The 13,533-nt window shown below is 42.3% G+C and overlaps 1 protein-coding gene across 1 annotated transcript in view; it reads left to right on the top strand.

Annotated features, from left to right (window-relative positions):
- Positions 1-3,912: 3,912 nt before the first annotated feature.
- Positions 3,913-13,533, top strand: part of Slc30a9 (solute carrier family 30 member 9) — a 60,046-nt gene continuing 50,425 nt past the window's right edge. Inside the window, exons 1-2 of the mRNA XM_050149646.1 lie at positions 3,913-4,149; positions 11,837-12,004. Of these exons, the coding sequence (XP_050005603.1) occupies positions 4,047-4,149; positions 11,837-12,004 (271 nt within the window). The 5' untranslated portion in view covers positions 3,913-4,046. The remainder of the gene's footprint in view (positions 4,150-11,836; positions 12,005-13,533) is intronic.

Consider the following 13,533-nt stretch of genomic DNA (forward strand, 5'->3'; position numbering starts at 1 on the left):
TTTCCTCCACTGGCCTGGTGCTGCTGCCGTCACCACACACATACACAAAGACCAGTCAGAGCAGAGAAAGATTGCTTTTTTTTGAAGATGACTTAAAAGAATTATAGCTGACATTTGAAGGAAGGAACACTTGAAGATGACCTAGACTTCGGGATGATAAGTATATGTGTATAGTAGAAATGCGATGCCAGTTATGTAGGTAAATTTAGGTTTTCTGCCAGCCACATTAAAAAACAATAAAAAAGGACTTGGGGTGTAGGTCAGTGGTTTGTATGTGCTTTGCATTACTATATAAAAATTCTTGGGGTCCATCTTCAGCAGGGTGACGGGCTACAGTGCATTTGTGCTTCTTAGCCTGGTAGGCAATAGCCTCGCCCCTTAACTGGAAGTACAGCCTGCACTGTGGACTGGTGTTTCTTGGCTAGGGGGAAGGATAAGTTAACAACTGGAAATTTTTTTTTCATGGCAAAAGAATAAGGGTTGACTGAAGTATAGCTTCCATTATGGATTGATATTTCTTGACTAGAGGTAGAGGTAAGTTAACTACTGAGAAAAATAAAACACAACAAAAGAAACTCCCTAATTTTCATGGAAAAGGAATCACACTCAGAACAAGCAAGGTGCAAAAGCTGCTAAAGCAACATGTAATCGATGCTCTGGTTCAAGTTAATAATTTCTTTTTTGTACTCTGACCTCTGCTTGCAATTCACTTGTTAAAGACACGTGGGTTTAGTAATAATTCTTTGATACTTCATATTTGTAACTTTAAAAAAAGAACATTTAGCTCCTAATTTAAAATTTTCCTTTTGTTTGTGTTTATTAACTTTTTCCCTGTGCCCAAAATCTTTGGGAAGTCTTGTGGCTCCTTCAGGTTTCCTTCTGTTTGCAGAAGAATGCGATTCTGTGCTTCAGTGAATTAGTTCCTTTCTGGAAGGAAGCCAAACTCACAGTCAGGACCGTTTACTGTTTCTCAGGCACAGGGAGGCTTCATCTTCAAGAGGCAAAAACGACCATTCTCTGGCCTCCCCTCTGCAATATCTGCTTCTTCCTAAGCAGAAATCAGGGCAGGAACAGGATTTTCTTCTCATTATTATTTCTCTAGAGCTACTTATGTCCAGAAGTAGACAAGAAATGGTGAAGACTAATACTATATTGGCATAATTTCACCTACTTCTGTTTTTTGAAACCAATGGGCTAAAAATTGATGTCGGACAAGTATTTCCAGTAACTTTCCCAAAGACAAGAAAAAGAATGTTTGAGATGTTAGGAAAAAGTCATAAACAGTAAGCAGTGTGTTTATGTTGTTGAAATTGTCCCAGCAAATAGGAAGCCAAGGTCAGGAGTTCCTGCCTCTTCAAAACCAACCCTCGAAGAAAGAAGGGGGAGGGAAGAGGAGGATTAAGGGGTGGAGAGGACGATGGATCTAGGAGATTTATTTATATTGAGAAGGGAAGTTGGCCAGAAAATGAGGGAGGGCATTGAAAGTTCATTGTCTATGGTAGAAGTTGGAGTGATTTCATGGAAATTTCATCTTTATCCTTCTCAATGAAGGGCTAGATATTAAAAGAAAATAAAAAGTGTGTGGTTTTTAATTTCCATCCTTTCTTCACTACACATATCCTATGCCTCATACTATAATTACAGTGAACACACAGGATAAGATGAGGGAACAATCCCAGTCTAAAGATGTTCACAGTGCATCAGGAGAGAAGAAGCTCTAACCTGCTTGACTGAGACTCTTGGGAGGCACACGCCAGATACCTCCTGCTTTCAACACTTGTCCTTTTCCAAACTTTAGCTCCCTTAGCTGTCAATCCCCTTCATCATTAAGATTTTCATTTCAGGTGTCTGGTTTTAGTCCTTGTTTAAAACAAGCTCAAATTTAGTTTTTTTTTTTTTTTAATCTCCCTAACATCTGATCAGAATAGATCTGTGTTCCTTCTCTTTGCAAATGCTACATTGAGATCTTGTCTATGAAACAAAACACTTGGGAAATCCCCCACGCAACAATGCTGGAGTCAAAATGAGTAAGAATAATCCATTCTTGACTGAATAGCCCATTCATGGTGAGCGCCAGGTATGTGTGTCTTGGGAGAACAGACGGATTACCTGTGAGAGTTCGTTCCCCTTCCACCATGTGGGTTTCAGGGAGTGAACTCGGGTAATTTAACTCATCAGGTGCGGTGACAAGTGCTCTTATCTGCCAAGCCATCTTGCCAGTCTTCTGACTTATATTTAAATTTTTTTTGTGTGTGTGCACGCACATGTGTGTTCATGATGGGGGGCGCATGTGCCATTTCACACATGGGGAGGTCAGAGGACAACTCTATATGGAGTTATCACCTACCTTTATGTGGGATCTGGGTATCAAACTTAGGTTATCAGCAGTACTGGCTGGTTTTGTGTGTCAACTTGGCACAAGTTAGAGTCATCAGAGAGGAAGGAGCCTTAGTTGAGGAAATGCCTTGATGGGATCCAGCTCTAAGGTATTTTCTCATTAAGTGATCAATGGGGGAGGGCCCAGCCCATGATGGGCGGTGCCATCCCTGGGCTGCTGGTCCTGGGTTCTATAAGAAGGTGGGCTAAGCAAGCAATGAGGAAGCGAGTCAGCAAGCAGCTCCCCTCCATGGCCTCCGTCCCCATCAGCTCCTGCTTCTGGGATCCTGCCTTGTTTTGAGTTCCTGACTTCCTTTAGTGATGAACACCTAAGCTGAAATGTAAGCCTAATAAGCCCTTTCCTCCCCAACTTGCTCTTTGGGCATGGTGATTTTGGTGTTTCGTCGTAGAAACCCTAGGACATCAGCCTTATGCAGCAAGCAGTTTTACCTGTTGAGCCATCTCAGGTGGTTAAGGTCCTTCCCCACTAATCATGAAGGGGAAAAGAACACACCCTAGCAGAAAGATCTGTGCTCAAAATTAAATGTGTAGTCTTAGCCCGTGTGGAACCATTCCCGTTACTTTACAATGAATCATCTAAGTCCGTTTTTCAGATAGCTAGCCAGGTTTGTGTCCTGACTAGATTCATCATTGTCCCAGAACTAAACAGGATGAAGCCAAGGACAGCAAGCTTGGTATTTGAATTGTCTGATACATGCTGGAATTTCGATGTCAAAGCCTCTCAGGAATTACGGTGTATGAGAATCATGAAATGACATTTCATCATTTTCCACTTCTTCTTTTGTCTGTCTGACATAATAGTTGTCAACATCAGCCTGGTCTACACAGCGAGTTCCAGGACAGCCAAGGCTGTTACACAAAGAAACCCTGGTCCCCAACTCGAAAGAGATTCGCCTGCCTGACTCTGCCTCCCGGTTGCTGGAATTAAAGGCGTGTACCACCACCCCCGGCTTCAGTAGTAGTATTTTGAAGAAAAGCATGCAAGGACGACTTAGAGAATAATAACCATGTTAATTATAGTTACGGCGGTCAAAGAAGGTCTCTTAGGTTTAAGTTAAGACCCAAATGAACCTGGCATGGAAATAGTTGAAACAGGCGAAGGGTGCTCAAATTTCTTTCTCTCTGGGACTAGGCTGTTTCAAAATTGCTCCATCTTCATGTACACATAGTATGATGAACATGTAAAAATCTTTACTTTCACGAACGCGTCTAATTTAGTGTACCACTGTCGAGAATCTGGGGTGATGGACAGCGCGGTGCCGAGGGTTCAAAGGGCACGGGGGGGGGGGGACGACAGAGGCTTATGTCCTGCCTTCCCCTCCCACGTCCCACCCCGCGGAGCCAGGCAGCCCTTCGGGAGACTGTTCATCCCTCAAAACGCGACGTGCACTTCCACACGCCGCCCGCTGGTGACGTAGCACACGGAGCACACCCAGTCTCCGCCACGGGCCGCTCCCCCCGCCCCCTGCTCGGCGTACCGCGTCGCTTCCGCCGTCACGTCACACCGCCCCGACTTCCGGGTCGCCGAGGCCGCCGGTGGCGGCGCACACAGCCGTGTCTGCTGGGGTCCAGTCTATGGAGTCAGTTGGCGCGGCCGGCGGCTCGGAGGCAGGAGGTGGTGTCCGAGTGGGGGCCTCTGCCCCGCCAGGATGTTTCCGGGCTTGGCCGCCGCCGTCGCGGCGCACAGGTGCAGCTGGGCGACGCTGTGCAGGCTCGGTGGCGGCCGGGCAGTGGCCCGCGGCCGCAGCCAGGGTGAGTGACCGGCGGAGGCCGCTGCTGGCCTCGGCAGTTGACCAGCTTGTCCTTCCCCAGTCCAGAGCCCGCCGGTCTCGCACGGTCCCCGCAGGCGTCCCCGCGAGCAGCGGCTGCAGAGTCCCCGCGGGGGCCAGCGGGCGTGGGGACACCCCGAGGCGGACCACCGGACCGGAGGGCTTAGCGCCTCATCGCAGTGACCCTCGGTGACCCAAAGGCCTTGGGAAATGGTGGATTCCAGCAACTTGGAGGGTCCCTTGAGTTTACCGCTGCAATTTTACCTGCCTCTTAGTTGGACTGAGCTACTCCTGCGTTGTTGTTTTCTTTATAGTGCCAACTCGTTTTCCTTAAGTCTCCCTAAATCAAAGTGGATGTCACATACGGATCTTAAGGTGTGGGCATCTCATAGTTATCGGATGAGCCTAGTTTGGTGACCGGAACCCCCCCCCCAAAAAAAAAAACCTTTGCAGTTTCATTGAATAATCTTTTTGGTGAAAATGTCTCCTGAAACAGTATATAACCCCTCTAGGGGGTGGCAATGATTGCGTTTTGATCTTCAGCGTTTCTTTCTCAGTCAAATTTAATTTGCTCGAGAATTTCTGAAATAGCATTAAACCTGTAAGTCCTATTTCTCTTCACCTCCCTCGTTGCCATAGCTTGGCATGTCACAGCATGACATAGAGGACTCATAGCAGAGCACATAGGACTCATAGGAAGAGCAGAGGACCAAATCCATTGCTCACCAGATCCCCCAGATCTTTGGGAGTTGCAAAGAGCGTTTACAGAAACGTTTCTCAAAATTCAGACTTCAAAAACTTAAGTGGAAGTCAAAAGCTGTCGCCATTCGGGCTTTTGAGTGGTAAAAGCAGTATCAGACTCCTGTGCTGTGCAAGTAAAGCAGAATATATTCATATCTTATTTGTAATAAACATAAAAGCTAGCTCCTAAGATTGCAAATGAATGTATTACAGTAGCACTGGTCTTTTAGGGGTTTTGGTAGTGACAGAAAACTGTAGCTATGGAGTTTTCCCAATATGCCTGATGTCTTAAGAAGAGAATGGATCGTCTGTTTATATACTCTATTCTAAAATCCCAAGTAAACTTTGGCATATTTAATAAAATTCAAATAGTGACTGTTAAATGTGGTCCACACTTCCCTTTCAGTCTTGGTAAAACGAGTTGAAATAGTGTAATTTGAAATTCTTACTCTGTGTAGCTGTCACCAGACCAAAAATGTTATGCTCTTTCCCTCATCTGTGCAACACAGATAATAATTGCCTATCTCATTCATTTAGGGATGACTTGGCAAAGTTCTTTAGGATGTTTACTACTACAAAAAATTTGAATGTTTTTACACTTAAAGCCCTTTTAGACTAAAAATTTACCTTTGTAGAAATCTTGTACAGTATTTGAGAGAGCAGTCATAGCTATGGTTAAATTTAAAAGTCATTTGGAGAAAGTGTGCTATTTAAGTTGGATGCATGCTACAAGAAAAACTATTTGAAGTTCTTGTTGTTTTGTTTTGGGAGAGGGAGCTGGGATCTAAAAGCAGATCATTTTCTTTGAGAAGAAAGAAAGTTTACTTTCTGCTTCTAGAATGTTTACCTGTCTAGTTAAGGCTTCTAAAGGATAAACCAAGAGGCCAGGCATGGTGGTGCATGCCTTTAGTCCCCGCAGAGGCAAGCAGATCTCATGAGTTCGAGGCCAGCCTGGTCTACAGGGTCTGATTCAGGACAGCCAGGACTGCGGGGGGGGAAAAACAAAACAAAACAAAACAAAACCCTGTCTTGAAAAACAAAACAACAAAAAAGAACAGAGGAGGAAAACACTGACTGATATCAGTTTTTAAAGATGAGAAACCTCCGTGAAGGCAAAGAAAAAAGGACAACATTCAAGAGCCCAGCCACATAATATAGTTTTGCATTGTTCGGTAGCCAAAATTTTAAAATAAAATTATTTTTACTTTATGTTCATTGATGTTTTCCCTGTGTATGTGTGCTTATGTGCACATGGAAGCCAACAGAGGGCATGGAATCACTAGGAGTTTGAATTATTACCATTTGCAGTACTTAGCTGCTGAGCCATTTTTTCAGCCCCAATACCCTTTATTGGAGATGCAGGAACTCCCTTGTACTGATTGGCCGCAGAACTGAGCATTGTTTTAGAAAGTTCTTCTCTGTATAAAAGGAACTTGAAGAGGTTTGTGCCCTGTGACCTAACAATTGCACTTAAAATGGTTTACATTAAATAAATGCATATTTAAATGTATATTTCAGTTCATTACTATACTAATAAATTGTAAACTTATTTATAGTTACAGGATTTACATTATGTTAGATGCTTTTATTGGTTTTACCCCCAACCCTTCTTTTTGAGACAGGGTCTCGACATTTAGTTTAGACTGACCTAGAACTTTGGTCCTCCTGTCTCTATCTTCAAGTCTTTGAATTGCAGGCTGTTTCTACCTCTTCTTAGCAAATGTCAGAAGTAATAAGCAAGACAGTAAAGATATGATCCAAGAGGTAGTGCAGGACTTGTCAGTGTTTGCTCTTGTTGCCTTCTTCAAAACTAAATTTAAAAAAAAAAAAGGTGTGGGGGGTTGACTTTCTTCATACCAGGTGTTAAAAGCATAACACGCCCATTCTCCTGGGCTGGGCTACTCTGTCTTGCTCACACCTTTGTTTGCTACATGAGTAGGCAGGGTTTTCCTGCCGTGTTGGCTACCAGAAAGGACACAAGTCAAATGGGGCTCCTGAGTGTTACTATCGCACAGACTGCCACAGACTTGATAGTGCTGTTAATAAGATCTCTTAAAAAAATAGACTATTTTAAAATTTTTATGTGTATGAGTGTTTTGCCTACATGTTTTCTGTGCATCCTATGTGTGCAGTACTCATGGAAGCCAAAAGAGTATTTGTATCCCCTGGAATCAGAACTGTTGAAGACTGTTAGCTGCCGCGCGAATGCCAGAAATTGAACCTGGGTCCTCTGGAAGTGCTCATAACTACTGAGCCCTGTATCTAGTGTCCGTTAGGATCTAATGAAGCTCCAGATCGCTTACTGATACTTGTGCTTTTTATTTCTTCTTATTGTACACTGGTCTTTTGTTTGTTTGTTTGTTTGTTTGAGATAAGGTTTCTCTGCATAACTCTGGCTGTCCTGGAACTCATTATGTAGACCAGGCAGAGGCAGATTGATCTCTTGAGTGTAAGGCCAGCCTGGTCTACAAAGAGAGTTCCCGGACAGCTAGGGCTGTGTGTGTGTGTGTGTGTGTGTACACGTGTGCACATGTGTGTATGTATGGACTCATGTAAAGGTGTTGAGGCCAAAGTGCAGCCTTGGTTATCATTCTTCAGTTACCATCCATCTTGGGTTCTGTTGGTTTGCTTGTTTTAGAAAAGCTCTCTCATGGCCTGGAGCTCAGCATGTGATAGACTGGCAGAGCGTCCTGGGGATCCTCTTCTAGCTGCCTCTCCAGCAGATGCCCAGCGTTTTATGTGTGTACTGGTGACTGAACTCAGGTTCCCATGCATATAAGGCAAACATTTTGTCAATTCAACTGTCAGACAGCCCAATTGCTTACTTTTTTAAAAAAGTTATTTATTTTATGCATGTGCATGTTTTGCCTACATGCATGTCTGTGTACTACATGTGTACCTCGTTCCTGAGGATGCCAGACAGGGGTGTTGGGTCCTCTGGGTGGAGTTAGAGTTGGTTGTGAGCTACCATGTCATCATCATTTTATCATTTACGCCCCGGCAATACTTAAACATGCGTGGGCAGTCCGTTAATGGCGGTTCTCCAGCTGTTCCTATCCTGGGCAGTCCTAGAAGCTTGTGTTACTGTCATAGCCAAGGTTCCACAGTCTTCCTTGATGCTGTCTGTCCAGCGGTGCACTCCTCCAAGCAGTGCTATCTCCTCATATCTGCTGTCATTTATTCTCATAACATGGCCTAAGTGTCTCAAGTGCCATTGCTGTATCCTGTAGTTTATTTTCTTCTGTAGATGGAGATGCTTCTTACGGAGCAATCATGTCAGTATTGGAAACTGAACCCAGATCCTTTGGAAGAACAGCCAGTATTCGTAACCATTGAGCCATCTCTCTAGCCATGCAATTATGAGTTTTTAATGTCAGTGCTTTAGAATTTGGAAGGAAGAAACTACTGAAATTGTCTCTTAGGTAAGGGGACTGATGTGTGGTACATGGACTACAACTTTGACTCAAGCCCTAAAATTAGCTAGAAACAAACCCAAACTACAAGATGTCTTTTTGTTGATTTTTTTGCAGATGCAACACACATAATAGATTGAATTGTCAGTTTGCGGGGAGGAAAATAGTATATATTTTTCTTAGTCTCAAAGTGAAAGCCAATGAAATAAGTAGTAGATGACAAACTGGATTGGAGACAGCAAGCAGTGAACAGTAGCAGTGGCTGCTGCTGCTGCTAGGAGCCACAGAAGCAGTAAAATGAAAGCAGAGCCTTGTAACTAGGCCCCTGGTTGTTGTGACTAAACCAATAAGATCCCGGCAGTTTTACAACGTAGATCAAACAGTCCTTAGGTGTGCAGCAGCGAGAAAACTCTATTCAAGTAGAACAGTAAGTGCCAGACTAAAGACTGACGTTCATGTGTAACTAATTTTAGATATCACCTTGAAGAAAGGGAGTTAAGATTGGGAAATATGTTTTACTATATTTCTGCCAGCTGGAATTAATGTATTCAGCGGTTCATCCCACAATGATTGATTATGCTTTTTGCTGCTGTGTTAGATTTTATATTGGTTTTATTGAGTCACCTGTGCACCTGTGTAGTTTTGCCCTATAAGCAGTTTTCAGCTGTGTATTAGTGGCAAAGGTATACGGAAAGCTGTTAATACCTGGCATTCTATTGAAATTAAAAATTAAGTCTGTTTCCAAACAGCTAGCAAGGGAGCTAAGATAACCCTATAGTGTTCAAATTTGAGAGCCCTCTACTGGCCAGAAATAGAGCATTTGAGCATTACTTAAGACTGTGACTGAAATGGATTGAAATGTACCGCACATCGTACTGAAATCTGGAATTGTGATGAAATGTGCAAACTAAAACCAGGCCATCTCTGCGGCGTGCTAGGTGGTGCTCTTAGCGTTTTGAGAAATGGTGCACAAGAGGGAAGGAAGAATTAAGCACCTGAGTAACTAGAGGGGGAACTTTCCCTGGGTGAAGGTATTCTACAGAGTGGAGAAGTAATACGATTGGAGCTACAGTTTTAAAGCCACCTAAACAATAAATGAATCTAGCATGGAATAGCAGTAGTCATTGCTGTAAATAAAGGGACAGCTAGATATTAGGTGAGTTTTTTCTTGTACTGTGCTGCTCAGGGTCCAGTGCTCTACCACTGAGGTACAGTCGCAGCCCAGAATAACCAGCCCACAGAGAGGCTTCATCACCACCTACACATGCAACTGAATTCAGAAAAAGCTGCCACACACACTCTGACTTGTGGGACATGGAATAGGTTAAACAGCATCCTGGGAATTCAGTCAGTAAAGTTCAGACTGGAAACTACCAGGGCAGAAATTCAGACAAACAACTTAGTTTATTCAATATTTAAAGAATGCGAATAGAAAAAAACAGCCAGTTGTATGGCTTTAAAAATGTTTAAAGGAGATCTCAGGCACAGTATGGGTCTGTTCACAGGAATGGAAAAGCCATGTTTGTGACAGCTGGCCAAGGACTTTCTCTTTTTTAGAGAATTATTTATTATTGTGGGTGACTGTGTCTGATATGTGTTTGGGGGTATAAGAGCATACATATCATATAGCACACTTGTGGAGGCCAGAAGATAACACTCTGGGGTTGGTTCTTAGTGCTTTTCTCCGTTGAGCCATCTCGTCTACCTCCACCCCCACCTGGTCTCTGACTCTTGAGATTCATTGTTTATATTTAGGGATAAGAAGTGTGCTAAACCTTGAGTTACAACATTTGGCCCTAAATAAGCTTAGGAAATTTGAGATGCTTTTTAGAAAAATACAAATTATCACTACAGGCAAATTTGATTATCAATTGTGCTGAAATTTATTTTTGGATTCTCAGTCAGCAGGAAAGGCAAACTAGATCCAAGGTACATTCTGTTTGTTTATTTTCTTTCCATCCCTTCTCATTATTATTATTATTTTCTTTCCATCCCTTCTCATTATTATTATTATCATCATCATCATCATCATCATTGCTATTGTTATTTTATTATGGCAGGTTCTCACCAGGCGGCCTTGGCTGGCCTCGAATTTGGTGTGGAGACCAGGCTGACCTCTGACTTACAGAGATCCACCTGCCTCTGGCTCTCCAAGTATTGAGATAAATGGTGTGCACCACTGCTCCTTTCTCACATATGCCCTTAGTTCCCCTTCCTATTCTGCCTTAAGAATACCAGTGGCCGGGCTGGAGAGATGGCTCAGTGGTTAAGAGCATTGCTTGCTCTTCCAAAGGTCCTGAGTTCAATTCCCAGCAACCACATGGTGGCTCACAACCATCAGTAATGAGGTCTGGTGCCCTCTTCTGGCCTGCAGACATACACACAGATAGAATACTGTATACATAATAAATAAATTTAAAAAAAAAAAAAAGAATACCAGTGGCCACAGTGAAGAAGATGTTTTTGATAGGTTACATGTATAGGTTTTTGTCACTCAGCTTTTAGACATAGATGCATATAGCCAAGACCATGTTGGACTTGATCAGCCTGCCAAATAGACAAAAGAATACATTGACACCAGGAAGTTTCCCCCAAAATCACTGTTTTGGAAAAATGAGTTTTCAACAATTAGACATTGTACTGCTCTACCCCCTGGTGCTGAAAGAAGGTAAGGTCCTGTCTCTGAGCTATGTCCTCCACCCAAGTGTCAGCTCTTCAGTGCCCACTCGATGCTAACCATTGTAAAAACTGGATTATCTCTGATGACATGGTTGGATTCATGTAAAACCTTCAAAATTATAAATTTTATCTAAATAGTTCTTGAGTTCTTTGAAGACCTGAAATTCAGAGTATACACAGTAATACATAAAAGGGAAGGTCAGGAGAGTGGATGTTCTCTTTTTTGTCGCTTAACTAAAATGGTGGAGTCTCTTTAAAGCCACTGTCAACCAAGGTGCAGCAGCTCAAGGGCTTTGTATCTTCTGTTCTTCTCTCAGTGAAAATTCTCATGTGTTGGGGCATTCACCAAATGGTGATCTAGTTATCTGATTAAAAGTCAGAGACAACAGGACTCACTACTGTTCATTTATTGATTATGATATGAAAGGACTAATTCTCCAGCTCACAGAAAGAAGACATGGGATAATTTTGAGCAGGAAGCCCTCATGACTATCCCTTACCCAGAGTCTGCTATTCATTATATTATTCCAGTTTTTTTTTTAATGCAGCCAGCATACAAAATAAGAGAGTATCTGTTATGTACCTTTTGGAATAATTGAGTATGAGTGTTTTGCTTGATTATGTGTGTGTGTGCGTGTGTATAGTATATTGTGTATATATGTATAATATATGTACATATATGTCTATATTAAAGTTTCTAAATCAAATATAAATAGGAAAAAGTTGAAATACTTGATTCTTTTATTCCTAAGGAAATATCTCAAGTCAAACATTTGTTTTGTTAATTGTATATTTGAGAGTTGTTTTGAAAGTAAAGTGATTTTTTTTTTCTCTTAGGATGGAAGAATTTAATGACATTTGGAAGCTTTACGTACATGGTTCCCAACAGTCACCCACATGCTTGTACTCTGAGTAGAGTCAAGTTGTACTCTACAGAAGTCCACAAAGGAGGGCAGGGATCACAAGCTCCAAGAGCAGGAAAACCCCCAGCATCTAAGGAAACAGGTATGTGTACACTTGCTGAAAGCTTTGACATTTCTTCTGTATTGGAAGAGTGTAAAGTTATTGGCTTCTGAATAATAGAACTTGCTTGTAAAACTATCTGGACTAGTGTGTGTTTGAGGGCGGGGGTGGGGAGCTGCAGCAAACAAAAATATTCCAAAGTGGAAGGTGAGGACCAATTCCTGAGGTTATTTTGACCTCCACATACATTTGGGCCACACAAGTACCTGCACTCACATATACAAACAAACACAGTGCAGGCGCGGCGTGCGCGGACACACACACACGCACCAGTTTATTGCATAAACTTATAATGTTTGTTTACTCTGTTATGTTGCATATGTGGTTCTTTTTTACTTCTAGTGGTGTTTCCTTTTAAAGCTTGCTAGGGCTTTGTCATTTGGTCTCTGATTAAGGCATGACGTTTATTGCCTAAGTTTTGGTTTATCTGAATAGTTTTTTTAAGTGGCCCTCATGTATTTGAAAACAATGTGTATTTTGATTTCTTGAGACAGGATTTATATATGTATAGATTTATAATCTGCTTTAAAAATCTTTTTAAAAATAGTATTTATATGCTGGGCAGTGGTGGCGCACACCTTTAATCCCAGCACTCAGAAGTCAGAAGCAGGTGAATCTCTGTGAGTTCAAGGCCAGCCTGGTCTACAGAGTTGAGTTCCAGGACAGGGTCCAAAGCTACACAGAGAAGCCCTGTCTTAAGAAAAACCAAAAATAAAATAAAATAATATCTATAATTTCCAATTTTATATAGAAGTTATATATTCTATTATTACTTCAAAGACTAAAGATAATCAATGTTTAAGTTTCCTTGGAAAATGCAAAGACCTTAGAATACCTAACTCTTGACAACCTGTTCCCAATGGATGTGCTATTTATTGGCTAATATTTTATATCCATTCAATTCTATAAAACATACATTGGTGTTTTGTTGTTTTTTGTTTGTTCCTTTTTTTCTGTTCTGGTGATTGAACTCACACAAGAGGCAAGTACTCTACCATTGAGCTAGCCCAGCCTTTAACAAAATTATTATGTGTGTGTGTGTGCTCGCTCGCGTGCGCGTGTGTTTACATGCATGTACGTGCACATCTGGAGCTCAGAGGACAACTTTGTGAAGTTGATGCTTCTACCTTCCTATGAGTGTGGAGGATCAAACCTACTCACCAAAGTTGTGTAAAAAGTGCTTTTGTTCACTGAGCATTTCATAAGCACATCAGCTTTATTATTTTATTTATATTTTTAAAACTCTTTGAGACAAGATTACATATTCCATACTGGCCATGAACTCACGACAAAGAACCTGCAGCTAGGCTCTCTCTTCCTAGACAGGAGGAAGAATTGGGTGGGGAACAAGATGTGGCACCTGAGCCAGGCAGTAGTGGTGCACGCCTTTAATCCCAGCACTCGGGAGGCAGAGGCAGGCGGATCTCTGTGAGTTCGAGGCCAGCCTGGTCTACAAAAGCTAGTTCCAGGACAGGTTCCAAAGCTACAGCAAAACCTGAAGGAAGGAAGGG

Source organism: Alexandromys fortis, unplaced genomic scaffold (assembly GCF_014885135.2).
Source record: "Alexandromys fortis isolate MF-2015 unplaced genomic scaffold, M_Fortis_MF-2015_v1.1 scaffold_0, whole genome shotgun sequence".
NCBI classification, from domain to species: domain Eukaryota; kingdom Metazoa; phylum Chordata; class Mammalia; order Rodentia; family Cricetidae; genus Alexandromys; species Alexandromys fortis.